The sequence below is a fragment of the Phoenix dactylifera genome, chromosome 14, assembly GCF_051530095.1.
Source record: "Phoenix dactylifera cultivar Ajwa chromosome 14, Ajwa_hap1_PhDact_Kaust_v1.1, whole genome shotgun sequence".
NCBI lineage: Eukaryota > Viridiplantae > Streptophyta > Magnoliopsida > Arecales > Arecaceae > Phoenix > Phoenix dactylifera.
In genome coordinates, this window is record NC_143203.1 from 1,797,541 (window position 1) to 1,813,790 (window position 16,250).

The following is a 16,250-nucleotide window of genomic DNA, read 5'->3' on the forward strand; positions in this document are numbered from 1 at the left end:
TAATTGATGGTGTTTATCTTCAAGACGGGTACTTGTTCAAAGCTTCCAAGCTTTGTATCCCGTGAACTTCCGTACGAGATTTTTTGATATGGAAAGTGCATGCCGGTGGTCTCGCTAGACATTTTGGGCAAGATAAGACCATAGAAGAAGTTGAACGTCCATTTTTTTGGCCATGTTTGAAACGGGACGTTGCTAAAATTGTAGGCCAGTGTCGCACGTGTCAACTAGCTAAGCACAAAAAACAAAATACTGGCCTCTACACTCTGTTACCTGTCCCAGATCGCCCTTGGCTAGACCTTAGTATTGACTTCGTGCTTGGCCTTCCTCGTACCTTTCGGAAACATGATTCCATTTTTGTGGTTGTGGATCGTTTTTCTAAAATGGCTCACTTCCTTCCTTGTTCCAAAACTTCTGATGCCTCTCGAGTAGCCAAGATTTTCTTTGATGAGATTGTTAAGTTATACGGTTTACCGAAAACCATTGTATCCGATAGGGATGTCCGCTTCATGAGCTATTTTTGGAAAACCTGGTTGGCACCAAACTTAAATTTTCTACTGCTTATCATCCTCAAACCGATGGCCAAACCGAAGTCGTCAACCGAAGTCTAGGTAACCTTTTGCGAAGTCTAGTCGGTGAACACAATCGTAACTGGGATTCTATTCTGCCTGTCGCCCAATTTGCATATAATTCGTCGGTCAATAGATCTATCGGGATGAGTCCATTTGAGGTAGTCCATGGTTATAAAGCTAGAAAACCTGTAGACCTCCTACCTATGTCCCCACATATTCGAATTTCTGAGTCTGCACATGCATTTGCACAACACATTCATACTCTGCATCAGAAAATTAGCAAGCGCATTCATATGAGTAATGCTCAATATAAGCTACAGGCTAACTCTCATAAGCGAGATAAACAATTTCAAACTGGGGATTATGTTATGATACGTATTCGGCCTGAGCGGTTTCCATCTGGAACCGTCAAGAAACTGCAGGCTCGTAGTACTGGGCCCTTTCGAGTATTGCAACGAGTGGGCACTAATGCCTATGTCCTTGATCTCCCCTCTGATTTGGTATTAGCTCCACTTTTAATATTGAGGATTTGGTTGCTTACAAGAGTTCCCCTTCCATTCCTATTGACCCTTTCATTGAGCCATCCCTTGAGCTTGATGATACTCCTATTGTTGATTCCATACCATCTCCGACCCATTTACCTTTACCACCAACACAAAAAGAACATATTGATGCCATTTTAGATGAGCAGATTGTTTCTACCAGTGATGGGGGTGTTCAGCGTTTCTTGGTTCGCTGGCGAGGACGCCCGAAGTCCGATGCTACATGGATTACACGTGAGGAGTTCCAGCGCGTTGACCCAGATCTCTTGAAGTACTATCAGAGTCATTCGTCGGGGTCGACTTCTTCTTACCCGAGGGGAGTTGGTGCGGACACTAGAACTGGACTGATTATGTTGCGGGATCACGGTCGTCGCAGGAGGACGGTCCAGCCACTTTCGTTGTGGTTGGATTGATTTATGTTATTTTTTTATTATTTTATGTTGGTAGGATTAATTTGCATATTGTCATTTGAGGACCTTATTCAAATTGTTTTCTTTGTAGGGACCTATCTGTTATTTTGTGGCCCTATATGCATATGGGGCATGCATTTGTTTTTTCTTAATGAAATGATGCATGAAAATTATTCTTCCTCTTCCTCCTCTCCTCTTTTCTTCTTCTTCCCCTCTTCTTCTCCTCTTTCACTCTGCCTCTCCATCCCTTACCTCCGTTCTGCATAAAAATTATTTAGAGAGGACAGCTACAGTTTTGGCCAACGAGCGGCTGTCGTCAGCAAACACAATATGAATCCAGGTACGTGACACATCAGGAAAACATTCACCTGGTGTTACTTAGTTACTAATATGGAACTACCATATATGTAATTTTCATAAATATTTTTGCAGCTGAATGGTGGGTGCATTTTGGCGGATCCGCGAGAAATCTAAAGCAGATAGCTATCCGGATCCTCTCCCAAACAGTCTTCTCTAGTGGCTGTGAGCGCAATTGGTCCACCTTCGCCCTTATTCATAGCAAACAAAGAAACCATTTGACGCAAAAGAACCTCAACGACCTTGTTTATATGCACTACAATCTGCGGTTGAGGCTAAAGTGCATTCATGAGGAAGCGGAGCTCAAGTATGCAGATCTGATTTGCGGGACCTTCACTGATGATGACGATGATCCACTACTCGGCTGGCTTGTAGGCCAGCAGCAGGAGCCCGAGCTTGACGAGCCAGGATCGCCTTCACGACCAGCTAGCTTCATAGCCACCGACGCTAGGGTCGATCCAGAGCAATGGGCTGAGCGCAATATTCCACGCATTCCTAAAGCTGATCAGCCACAGGCACAGAGGAGCCAGTCACCACATGATTGGTACGAGACACCCACCGAGAGAGCTGATCGAGAGATGCTCAGCAGAAAAGAACGACATAGCCAGACAGAGAGGGCCAGGAAAGGAAAACAAAGGATCCCAATGGAGAGTGTCGAGGAGACTTGGACCAGCAGCAATGAAGGTTTTGATGGTGATGGATCTTCTAGCCATGGAGGGAGCGGAGGATAGTATGGTACTTATGAGACACAGCCTGAGGGTGGTCTTTATTTCACCGGTGAGTCCCAATTTACGAGTTCTACACAGGATACGGACCACGGTCGACCACCTGATAGATTCCGTGAGGATATCATTGAATATAGAAGACGGGCTCCTCAAAGTCGTTCAGGAAGATAGGATACGGCTGCAGAAGAGCTCGCATACGGATATGAATTCTATTATCCACAGCCTCAGCCTGACGAATATGGATATGGTGCATCGGATTTTGCTTCCGCCATGTTTAGATGGGCCCCTACACAATCAAAGGGCACCTCTCAGAGCCAGAGCGTGAGCGAGAGATTCGACAGTTTTTATAACCCGATGCGCGTTCCTTCTGATTGGGTTGATTTGCCTCCTGACTATACTTATGACCTGGATATCTACGAAAGCCATCGACACTCATCCCAATTTTAGATATCCGAGAGTACTTTAAATGTATGTAAATGATTGTATCTTAATTTGAAGATATTTTATGTGTATCATTTTATCATTTGGAACGGGAGGAGCTAATAACATGCATCATCTATGTTTCAAATTTTAACCCTAAATTTAAACATTGAAACATCAAAAATCATGAAAAAAGAAATAAAAAAACATCAATCTTTACTTAATTTAAGATCCAACAGAGACAACATTTAAAAAAAAGAACCTAAATTTCTGGCTTGCCGTACCGTGCCGGTATGGTACCGATACCAGCCGGTACACACCGAACCGGTACCGTACCGGTCCAGCCGGCCACCGGTACACTGACCGATACCGGTACGGCGGACATTAGATCAGCATAATCTATATATAGAAATTTTCCACTATAAAGAATCAAAAGAATAAGAACCTACAAAAGTTAACAAGCAACCAAAGAATATTTACATCATATCTCATATATAGATAAGAAAAGCTAATAAGCAACCCAAGATCATTTACGTCATATATCGTATATAAATACTATTTATTACATATGTTATCACTACCATTTCTTAAATTAGGTGATAAATTGTAATAAGACCATGCTATATTAGTTGAAAAGCAGACATGCTATCCATGTAAGAAAGAAATTCAATAGTTAATAGTGTAAGACAAAGTTGTTAAATTATGATTCATATGTGGAACAAAAACTCATTCCTAGTAACATGAAATTTTTAGAATTATTTGTTTGCTGGCCAATTCACCTAAAGCTTTTGCTTGATGTTCCTGGCTTATTAGAAACATTTAAAGTACTTGCCAAGCAATCTATAACAACCATTTGCTAGGTGTCCTGTTATTGTTTGTAACAAGGTCCGCCGTATCAGTACCAGTCGGCGTACCGGTGGCCGTCCGTACCGGTACCATACTGGTCCGGCCCATACCGGTACCGTACCGGCCTGGTATGGCGTGACGCTGTGGTTATTTTGAAAAAAAAAATTGAAGTACTGGTGGGAACCGGCTGGTTCGCACCGGTACGATGCCGGTACCAAACGGTACCGACCGGTACGGACCACATACCTATCGGTTCTCCTAAAAAAACATCCGGTACCGGATTCCACGCGGATCCGATATCGGTCTAGGGCCGGACCAGTACGTACCGGCCCGTACGGGCCGGTACAGCAGACCATGGTTTGTAGTGTCTTCCTTTCACCATAATTTGATTTAAAGCAACTTTCAGAAAAGGATAGAGTTCCCATAATTTTTCTTCGCTAATCCTCCTCTTCCCCGAACTTCTAATAAAAACCCATTTTAAAAAGTAAAAATGTGTCCTAGTTTGTAATAGTATTTATTTGTTGACTAATTGATTTAAGCATTTGCTTGATGTTTCTTTTTAAAAGTATCTAAAGTGCATGTTGAGCAGTCTATGATGACCATTTGGTTGTTTTCCTAGACTCCTGGTAGTCTTTGCAGTGTTTGCTGTCCACATAGTCCGATGTAAAGCTATGCTTCAAAAATTACAAAGTTTCTGCAATTTTCTTCCTTCCTCCAAACTTTTCTTCCCTCTTCCACTTTATATATTCATCCTTTTCCTTTTGATTTTACTCTTATTGTTCTCCTCCTTGTGTCTCATTTTCAATTTTTTATTTTTTTTGGTTTCAGACCATACACTTTCATAGATCTAAAATAAAATATGATCTAATGCTAAAAATCAAACACCATACTCCTAATGGTTACATGCAAAAAACTTTCCAAATTCATCTTCAAAATCTCTTTTTCAACATTGTCATCCAAATATGTCCAGTAGCCGAACTGCCATATTCTCAATTCATCCACTTTATGAACTCAAGTCCACCCCACCCCACCACATCCTTTTCACATCAGTGTTGCTTGTAGAGAACTATCTTCCAAATTTCTATCCTATAACTACTTTAACTTTGGACATTATTTGTTATTGCTATTCATTTTGAGTGCACAAATGCCTTACTGATGCTCATTTTTTCATCCCTATTTTGCTTTCTTTTTGGTTAATAAGCTTCTCTAGATGCTCATAGAAAATATAAATACATATTTATATAACACTTATGCTCCCTGTTTCCTCTTCCATATTTTTTTGCCTTTTAAGTTTCTCTAGATGCTGATTATATATAGACACAAATAAAGAGAGTTTGACTATACATTTCTCATTAAACTTTTAATAGTGGATTAACATGTGCAAAATCAACAGGTCATCCAAACTATAGATCCACACCAGTGATCATGATTGACAAACATGATCTACAATACAAAAAAGAGCTTAGAAACAAATCAAAAATCAACATCACAGGTCCTGCCTATGAAATGACTGGAAGCAAAAATGGATGCCGCTTAGCGTACGAAAATATATGATATCACAGACAATTGAAGAAACCACAATATTTATCATCATCTATGCATTTAAAAAACATTTATCTACCAAAAATTAAGTATAGATGCTTCTAACTCGTAGATCATAGCAAAACATCATGTTATCTTACTAAAACCATATACTTTGCATTCTCTTGATTCATTAGCAAGACACTTTCAATTATATGACTTTTGGTTTCTAGGTAATTTAAAGTTTTGAATATTGTATATCGTCATCAATGGTATAGATCATCAATCTGGATGGCCAATTATTGAGTTTGAATGAATTCTAGTGCTATAGTTCAATAAGCGTGCAGTACAACAAATACATATGGACCAAAATAACATGTAGACGCTCACATACACTGTAACACAAATCCAACAGTTTCATAACCCTTAAGTCTCATATGTTGTAGTTTTCCATTTTCATGTGCACATATGCCTTTTTTTCCTCTATAGTACTCGTTTTGGCTAACAAGTTTCCGCGATGACATGGATTCCTGTTTGCTCACATGAACATGTATGTATAGCAATATGTTCTAAAGTATTTCAGAAGTATTGATAATAATTAAGCAGTGTGTGTATGTACATACATACCATGAACCTCAATCATAGTGTTATAATTGTCTATATTAATCCTAGGTCTGCCTTTTCTAAACACAGTATAAATGTCATAATCAAACAACAGCAATTTCAATTTTCTACTTCTGTCAACTTAAAGATGCAAAAAGCCATTTTTCAAGTTTAAAATTGATCTGTCCAACATACAATTTCTCCTAACTGGTCCACCATATTATCAATTTAAAATGCAACAAAATCATATTTCAAGTTTAAATTTGATCAGTCCATCATAGTATTTCATCTAACACGTACACCATATGACACAGAAGAGGCACAAGCAAACAAATATTTAAAAAGCATACCTTACCTACTAACCAATTGACTCCACCTGCTTCCATCACTAACACGATTGCCTTTTGCTGCCAATCAAGCTTTTTCTCAGAGATCAGGCTCTTTGGATTACTTGAAGGAACTACAAGTAGATTATCCTTTGAAGGTAAATATTTAACAATATCTACAAACTGATTCTTCATGGTTGCACTTGAATGCAATTCCACAAAAACAAAAACTACTGAAACAACATATACTAGTAATTTTTGCAATGTCCTGGTCTTCTCTACACTAGAACTTGATAACTGTTCATCTACAGCAAGTGCACTAGTCAAAGTCTTGAGCTGTACAACTGCAGCTGAAAAATCAAAATCTGAAGTCAGAAATGTTACATTGTTTGGGAATAATATATTTTGAAGACAGCTGAAGATCCATGACATGCACAATTTAATATGATAAGAGACAAGACAATAATCTTTCACCTTGAAACAATTAAAAGGATATAATAGGACAACATTTGAAATTACAGAAACCCAAAAAAAAGTGACTCACTGACTCACTTATGAATGCATTGCAGCCAAGGTACGCAGAATCGACCGAACCGACGTACCGATGAAGACCGGTACAGGTTCGATACCGGTGGAACCGGTACCGAACCGGTTCCGCTTAAAAAAAAATGCGCAGACGCGCGCGCGTCCGCGTTAGGCCACAAAGTGGCAATAAATGCCACTCTGTGGCATTAGAAGCCCCCCGCGTGGGCTCGCTGCCCCGCGCGGGGAACCGCACGCGATTCCCTACACATGGACGTGCGGTTCGCACCGCTTGGAACGCGCGCAGGTGCAAGTCGGGGGCGCGTTTCCCCACTCGCGCCCGCGCCCCCGCACACGGGCCTCTCTCCTTTTTTTTTCCCTTCTCCTGTTCTTTTTCCTGACCCTTCTCCTCTCCTTCCCGAACTGGCTCCTCCTCTCCTTTCTTCCCCTCTCTCCTCTTCTCTTCTCCTCTCTTTCCCCCCTTCTCCCGCGAGCAAAGAAGGGGCCAGAACTGCATCGGAGAACGGGTGATCCTCGTCAGCCTGAGGGAGAAGGTAGGCTTTTTCTTCTTCTCCTCTCTCTTCTTCTTCCTCTTCTTCTTCCTCTTTCTTCCTCTTCTTTCCTCTTCTTCCTCTTCTTCCTCGGTGCCGGTATCGGGCTTGTACCGGTGCAAACCGGACCGATTCGCACCGGTACCAGGCTTGAACGGGTGCAAACCGCACCAGTTCGCACCAGTACTGGCAAGGAGCCGTTCGGTTCCAACTCCAAAGGGGTTGGAACTGAATTTTGTGGCTGTATCGTACCGGTTTCGACCGGTTCGGCAGACCATGATTGCAGCCATGTTCTGGGAGGGGTTAGCAGTATATAAAATTCAGATTTCGTGGCAAATGGTATAATTGACAAATGGGATCAAAGCAGCATCTGTCCTTCAGTTCCACGGTGCAGGAAGAGATTCAAACGTGAAACAAGAAAGTGAATCTTTTAAAAAAATGTTAAAAAAGAAAGGGCTTAATTATCTATAAAACTAGTACCTAAGTGGGACTCCAGAGAATCTTCAGAGCAGGTGCAATGCCCTAGGTACAAGATTGCGCTGCTAAGGTATGCCCGATGCATGCAGAACATTTTCAAGTGAAAGATATAACTATAGCATTTACAACAAAGATGATGCTTATATTGATACATGAATTAGTGGAACAGATCAATTGGTTAAAATTACACTATCATAATCCTACTCTTAGATCATCAAAGATAAACTAATTTAAGAAATCTCATCATACTCCATGAAAAACATTGTTCGTTCATGATTCATGCCTGCAGAAAATCATGCTCAGCAATGTCCATTATGCATAACAAAAGCAATTAATTAAAAAGCAGATAGAGAGCATGTAGCAGCCAGGGGATTTCATAACAAGGATAGTGGATAGCAGGTGCTACAATGGGCACTATGTTCCCCAAGCGGGCTGCTAATTTTCTCACTAAGCATCAAAAAATTAATATATTACATCAACTTCATCCTACAAAAATAATGAAAAAAGAAACATCAAAAGCAAAGCTATAAAACATCATCCACCTCACATCATAATATCATGCCAACAATGCAATATAAAGGTCTACAATCTAATGACAAATATCAGCATCCACCAAACATAATAACATCACTGGTAAAATAAAAATATCGACAGTCACATAACATCAGCCATAAAAGAAAAATGTCCACAATCACATAACATCAAGTCATCAACCAAAAAAGAAAGATGTCCACAATCATATAACATAACTCACCAAACATAACATCATCATCAATAAATAATAGACTCCAATAGAATCTAGACAAAAAAGTCAAACAACAAATTGATGATTGACTCTCTCAATGATCAATTATCATCTGCTACTTTCTAGGTCTGCTCCTTGAGCATCAAAACAAGCAGTGAGTCCAAGTCATCCAATTAGAAACTGATCCAGCCCACTAAGGGACAAATCACAAGTTTTAAACCCTAGTTTAGTGCCTGCTATAGCAGGTTTTCTTCTGATATATCAGGCTCGTTATACCGAAGCACGATTTAGCATCACTATGATATAGTTTGCATAGAGGTTTCAAGCCAAAATCACTATAGTGGTCAGGATAGTGGCCAAAAGTAGCCAATTTTTAAAACAATGATAAAAAGAAGCATAATACCATACTGCTCAGTTAAAAAGTTGAAGTCCGTAACTAAGATACGATTGAATCATGCAAATAACTTTCGTATAAAATTATAACACAGTTAAATCTAAATATTTGCCAACATCAACTTTAGGCACTTAACCATGCAAGCTTGATGCACTAACCATTAATACCATTTATAGACCAAGACTAATCTTCTAACCACCACTAAATCGGAAGTCAAAATAATAATAATAATAATAATATCAAACTCTCGATCGACAATTTCAATAACAAAGTGGCAAAATATAAGTACTTTATGATTCGATCAATTTGTCTACAACAACATCTTTTTGACCTAATATTTGAGGGAAAAAGAGTCACCAAGGGGATTTTGCAAAAAACAGCCTACCTCATTTTTTTTCCTACATATTCAGGTCATCTTTATCTTTTTCCCCAGAAACAAGCCAATATAAAACTTTTTGGATGCTTTCACCCCTAGAAGCAGCAAATACACTCAAATGGCATGCTAAATGGTAGCAAATGCGCATATTTTTGCAATGAATGTCCATATTTCAACAATGAATCATGTGTTTTTTACATGAATACACATTTTTTAAGCTAAAGTGCATTTTGCACAAACAATCCAATTAATTATTGATTTTGCAAGAATAGATCGATTTTCTTTCTTTTTTGCAGAACGATACACATTTAGGGGTTCCCTGAAAATTTTTCCCCTAGATCTAAGTAAATGACAGGCAATAGTCCAAACAAATGTATATCGGATATTCCAAATGTCTATCAAGCATTCAGTAGGTGTACAATGGAAGTTCAACAAATCTGCATCACTTATATCATACCCAGGACAAGAGGCAAAAACACCCAGAGATTCCTAAATGTGTAACATTCTGCAAAAAAAGGAAAAAAAAAAAAACCTGCATAGTTAATAACTAAGTCGATTTTCTTTGCAACATTCACTATGCCAAAAGCAATTTTTTTTTATACAGAAATGGACATTCATGAACTGTAATATTCCTATTGCCTTTCCTCATTTGAACCTTGCCATTAACGTTAAGGCTATGCCATCCTAAGGTGCTGCTAAATGGAAGGATCTTATGAATGCCCATGAATGATAAACCATATATCGAATTGCCGAATTGAAAAAATTGGGTGCTATAAGAGTATCCATGGTACACCATACCGGCCCGAATCGGATGGTACGGGGCATACCATACTGTACCGGTACCTGGTACAAGTGGGGTACAAAAAAAACTCCATACTGTGCTAGTGTGGCATCAATAAGAGGTCCGATACCAAAACGGTGAACCTTGATAGTATCAACTAAGTTCACGGTTTGGAGATAAGCAAACTCGAACCACTAACATCCGACACAAGATAAACTACTAGTTCTCAGATCTCCTCAACTGATTCTACCATAGAGGCCAACAATAGACAATAACTCTCCCCCTAACACAGCATACAACTTTCATCGTACTGTGCTCTCAAAAGAGCAACTCTTCTCAAAATCTAAAAAGGTGCTGAGTAGGAATCCCATGCCACGGATGAGGATATTATGGACAAGTTTAGACCTCATCCTAATTTTCCAATTCGACACTGTCGCGCTAATGTCACGTAATTGGTAATTGCGCTTAGCTTCTCTTACCCAACTATCTATAGCATTGCTGCTTTCCTTCTCTTGCTTAGTATGGATACTCGTTTTTATTAGCGCTGGTCCCAAGGTATGCTGAACCGACCGGTTCCGGTCGGTACAGCGTATAAAAACGGTTCCGACCCAAACTAGTTCGGAATCGATTGGTTCCATACTTCCGGGCTGGTTCGCGCCGGTACAAGCCGGTACCGGTGCGAACTGGGCCGGTTCGCGCCGGTACAAGCCGGTACCGGTGCGAACCGGGCCGGTTCGCGCCAGTCCAAGCGCAATTTCCCGCGCGCCCCACGCGCCCCGCGCGCGGGGAAGAGCGCCCACGCGGCTGGAGCCCGCGTGGGCCTCTTAATGCCACAGAGTGGCATTTAAAGCCCGATTGGGGGCATTAAATGCCACAGAGTGGCATTCTGTGGCATTTGACACGTCCACGCGTACGCATTAATTTTTTTTTTGAGAATTGCGCACGGACGCGCGAGCGGAGAACGCGCACCCGCGCGCGATTCCTCGCGCAGGAACCGCGCCCGCGCACGATTCCTCAGCAGGGAATCGCGGCCGCGCGCGGTTCCCCGCGCGGGGCACCATGCCCACGCAGGCTGCCAGCCCGCGTGGGGGCATTAAATGCCACAGAGTGGCATTATTAAATGCCACTCTGTGGCATTTGACCCACGGACGTGCGCGGACGCGTTATTTTTTTTTTGTTGTTTTTATTTTGATGTCCGCGCGCACGGCTCCGGTTCGGTACCGGTTCCAAGCCGATACCGAACCGGAACCGTACCGGTGCCGGTGCTCGCCGGTACAGTCGGTCCGGCGAACCTTGGCTGGTCCAATAAATAGGTAGTACTGTTGCTTTCACTGGTTGGCCCAGGAGCCAAGAAGGGTTGTGGATTTGCCAACTCCATCTTTTTGGTCTACTTTCAAGGATAGAACGTTGCCCTTGACTTCAACGAAACAAGGGCAAGAGACTCCAAAAGTTTAAAAACAGAAAACTGCAATATTACCTCTCATAAAGCCTACCTAGCCTTCTTGAAACTCACCCATGAATACTCTCTTAACAAGTTTAAAAACAGAAAACTGCAATCTACTAATGGGTTTACATTTTGAGGTTCTAGTTTTAGGAAGGTGAGTTCAAGGACAAAGGTCATGTCAGTGGTTGCAAGGCAAACCCATTTTCTAGTTCACATCGGTACACCCTCCGTACCATTTGGCTCCTGCCCCTGTTTTCCACCGCTGTACCGGACCGATCAAAGACCGGACCGGTCCGATACGGGCTGAACCAGCCCGTACCGGCTGGTTCAGCATACTATGGGTGTATGGTTCTAGTACTAGTATTAGGACCCGTGATTTCTATGAAATCAAAAAATTATCAATAAAAACTCATAGTGTGTACTTATCAATTATCAGTTATAATATCATAATATATAATAAAGCCATGAGTTTAATTAAACTAATATCAAACTTGGTTCTAAGCCCAGGTGGAGTAACTATGGGTCTTCTATACATTCAGGTCTTGTTCATAATCAAGGCCTTAAATCTAATACCAGCATGGATATCATCCTCATAACAAATATTATGTTTGATCATGTCCCGAATAACCATTTTGATACTGTAGCTGATAATGTCTTGTAGGAGCCTGGCCAACCCTACTCATAGTAATAGGAGGCAACATCGTACCATGATCATATGAAGGGTAGTAAAATTATGCATGAGCATAACCTCAAGATATGACGACTGGGGGTATACACGTGGCTCATGAAAGGCAAGACCATAATATCCACTCTGGCGAACCAGTGCGCCAATAACTCTAGCTTCGATATATGATGATGATGATGATTGTTAGCCAGAACCCAAGTCAGGCTAAAACATCTAACTGACTAACTCTAGCATGCAATTTCTTAAGTGTCCCCTTCTGTCTAACACTGGCATTCTCAAGCTTATCCCAACTTCGCATGAAATTGGTCCATGATCTCACAGGCCAGTGTACCATGTCCTACAACTCTTCTATCCCCTTCTCCTATACAATATGATTTGTTACTCATCTCATTTTCGCTTCAGCTCGGTGGTCCAAGTCCTTTATAGCATGGGGGACCAAAGCCTCACCGAATAGATGATGATTTCAACATCAAGAAGACCAAACCATGATGTTGCCTCCCTAGATTTTCCCTACCTTGCTCCTTTCTCCTCTCCCTCTCTCTCTCTCTCATTCACTCATCCTCTTCCTCTCCTTCCCTCTTTTTTAGAATCCACTCACAACATACCCCATGACTAAAGCATAGACAGAACCATGGCCCCTGAGGCTATCTTTCTCTTTTATTTTTCAAAACAGCTGACTTAGATGGGTCATGATAGCTACGGGCTGAAACGGCCATGGTACGAGCTAATCCCAACTGGTTTTGGCCAAAAAGAGGGGGACATCTTGGTTCAGTAAAGGATTAGTGTCTGCCAAAAAGAGGGGGACATCTTGGTCCATTCTATAGTTTTCCTGTTAGAATGGTATGGTACTGAGTACTGACAATACCATCCTATCTCCAAGGTATGTGCTTATCATATGACAAGATTCCATATGCACCTCCACTTCATCCAACCATATCTAATTTTATTATTACATATATCTTCATTTATCTTCCTATTATTTTGTATAATAGATCTTAAATAACGAAATCGATCACTTTGTGGTATTTCTCATTCATCAATCTCAATCGCTATCACATTTTCATTTCCATTCTCACTAAATTTACATCAATATACTCTTTAAGCCCTTATACTCTAAACTTTTCCTCCATAAATCCAATTTAGTATTTAATCTAATCTCTTTTCATCAATCAACACTATATCATTCACAAATAAAATATAGCATGGTACTTCTTCCTGAATATTAGCAATAAGTTCATCTATAATTGGTGCAAAAAGATATAGGCTTAGTGCTAATCCTTGATACAAGTCTACAGTAATTAGAAATATACTTGTACCACATAAATTCCCAACACATTCCAATTTAACCGAATATCTCCCATGATTCTCCAAACCTCAACAAGTATTTCATTTGGCCTTTATGACTTACTTTTTGCATTTTTTTTCCAAAGCCATCTCCATTTTACCTTTCTGAATTATACAAATAGAATCTCAACTCCTCCCCAAAGATGTCTTTAGTAGAATCCTCATTTAACAATTTCTTAAAATAATATCTCCATCTTTCTTTAATTCTCTCATATTTCACTAACATCCTATTATTCTCACTTTTCATGCATCCAATTTGATCAATGATTTTAGATTTCCTCTCTCTAGCTTTCGCTATTTTATAAATTTCACTGTAACCTTTTTTTGAACCCAACTGATCAAATAAATTATCACATGCTTATCATAAATATATCTATTTGCTAGCAATAACAAATTAAAAGATTAGAATCTACAAACCACACATTTAGTTCAAGAAATTTATGGTACTTTGCCTCGACATTTCAGTAATTACTTTTTAAAAAGGATAAGAATTAAGTATAGTTAATTCGCCCTTTTTGATGGTTTTAAACCTTTTAGTATCTAAAATTGCCAAATTTGTCAATAAATTTTGCATATTTTCTAGCAACATATTTTTTTATTTTTTAATATACTAATTAATTTTATTTTTTAAATATGTTTTTATTCTGACCTGTCGACACAACAATTGGACTGGTGATATAGTGAGTTGGCCCCTTGACCAGGTAACTGTCCAGTTCAGTTATGATAACAATGCCATCAGATTCTAGTATTGCATGAAAAGAGTAAAGAAAGTTTTCTTACACTAGAAGCAAGTGCAGAATTAGATCTCTTGTTTTAACTAGACAATCTTTCTGGGTCATGATTAACCTTCAAGCCTTGTTCCTATTTTTACCTCAATATAACGCCCTCCTCACTCAAGCCTTAGACTGAATTTGATGGAATGCTAAATTCCAACTCTCCCAATGTTAGAAACTGAATTTATAAATAAAGATGAACTCAACCTAATGCTGGCTAGGTCATTTTTTATACCATTCCATTGCTGAAGTAAAATCACGCCTAGCAAGGCATCAAAGCCATGGCAACAATGGAACGATAGCCTTTTTCTTAATAAAAGAGGACTAGTTTTCAGTCATTATTTATTCATAAGGACTGCATGGCTGAGGAACGTCGAGTACCCCTTCGCCAAAACTCGTGCACAGTTTTGAGCTGGCTGAAGAGATCGATTTTCTTCCTTTTAGCATTTTTTATGGGAAAGCAAATGTTTGGCCAAACAGCTTGCTAGTTAAGGACTCTGGGCAGTAGGAGAATAGAATGGACTTGGACCCATCTCTGTGACTGACTGACCTATTCTTATTGTGTAATACCATTCATGCAAACAAGTAGGTCTAAAGGAGACAATGATAGCTAAGGTCCTCATTCAGAACCATCAAGAAGAACCAATATGTGCAAAGCAAAATATCATACCGTTGTTATAGTCCATCAAACAGAAAGGCCATACAGAATATGGTATTAATGATACCATTTATTCAAATATATACTATTAATTATATCCTTAAGCAGAAGACTTAATATAACATAAATTTGACATAAAAAATGTCAGCAAGAAATAAAAAAGAAAATGATAAAGTGGAAATCATGAGCATGAACAAATTAAATTACTTGAGTGATTACCTTTCAAAAGAGCAATGATCTTCTGTACCCCTCCATAATAGCTAAATACTTTGCAATTGTGTACTGAACGAGTTATAATTGTTAGGCAGTTTAAAACGTACAAAGCTTCCGTGCTAAAAGTTAACCTCGCTGATGGCTCTGAAAGGTCAGCATTAGCTTGTGCAGCACTATTGTTCACTGATTTAAAATAAATTGAAAAATAGTTAGCTAACATATACAAATTTATAGTAAGTTCATGATCAACTGATATAAAGCAACAACAAATTGTGGAGAAAATCAATATCATAATTAAATACTGAAGGACACCATCAATGGTTATATGGTCATTTATCAGAGCTTAGGCGATAATTTCTTAAGTGTATCATTCAAATAAAAGCATATTACAATTGCACAATCTCAAACTTTTTGAAATACAGATTGCGTCAAAAGCATTAGCCTCTGAAAAAAATACGACCTAACATGACATGAAGCACATCATCATAATAATTAAGTGGAAACATACATTACCAAAACATTAAAAAAGTCATTGAAAAATTTACAAAATCATGACTGTTTGACTGAAATAAAGCTGTAAAAGAGAAAGATGCAGTTCTGAATTATTGAATTAACTGATGTAAAAGGCATGGACAAATGTCTACCTTCATGTACACAAAGCAAGCAGATGAAAACGATGGTTAAGCTTTCCAATGGATTTTTAGAAAATAAAATGATTCACTTACACTCAGTCACAAGAGAAGATATCCGGGCAATCTGTTGGATTAGAATAAGAATAACCTCGGAAGGATGCCCAGTAGAGCATCCCAGAATTATCTCCTCGGATCCTGATGCTTGCTCAGCTGGTAACTGGCCACCATGCACAGGCTCCCAATTTTTGTATGTTTGTATAAAGTGCAAGAGAAAAACTTGTAAAAGCTTCCTTTTTTCTGTCTATAAAAAATAATAACAAAGAATAAAAGAATAAG

General features: G+C 39.5%; 1 protein-coding gene across 16 annotated transcripts in view; it reads right to left on the bottom strand.

The window, feature by feature from the left end:
* LOC103710848 (binding protein) overlaps positions 1–16,250 on the bottom strand; it is a 124,194-nt gene that overhangs the window by 85,714 nt on the left and 22,230 nt on the right. For 13 of the 16 annotated variants that reach the window (XM_088710773.2, XM_088710774.2, XM_088710775.2 and 10 more), the window contains exons 4-6: positions 16,008–16,215; positions 15,289–15,465; positions 6,349–6,669 (exon numbers count right to left, since the gene is read on the bottom strand). In XM_088710773.2, coding sequence (XP_088566899.2) covers positions 6,349–6,669; positions 15,289–15,465; positions 16,008–16,215 — 706 coding nt within the window. The remainder of the gene's footprint in view (positions 1–6,348; positions 6,670–15,288; positions 15,466–16,007; positions 16,216–16,250) is intronic. The other 3 variants (XM_088710779.2, XM_088710778.2, XM_088710780.2) reach the window with 3 other exon arrangements.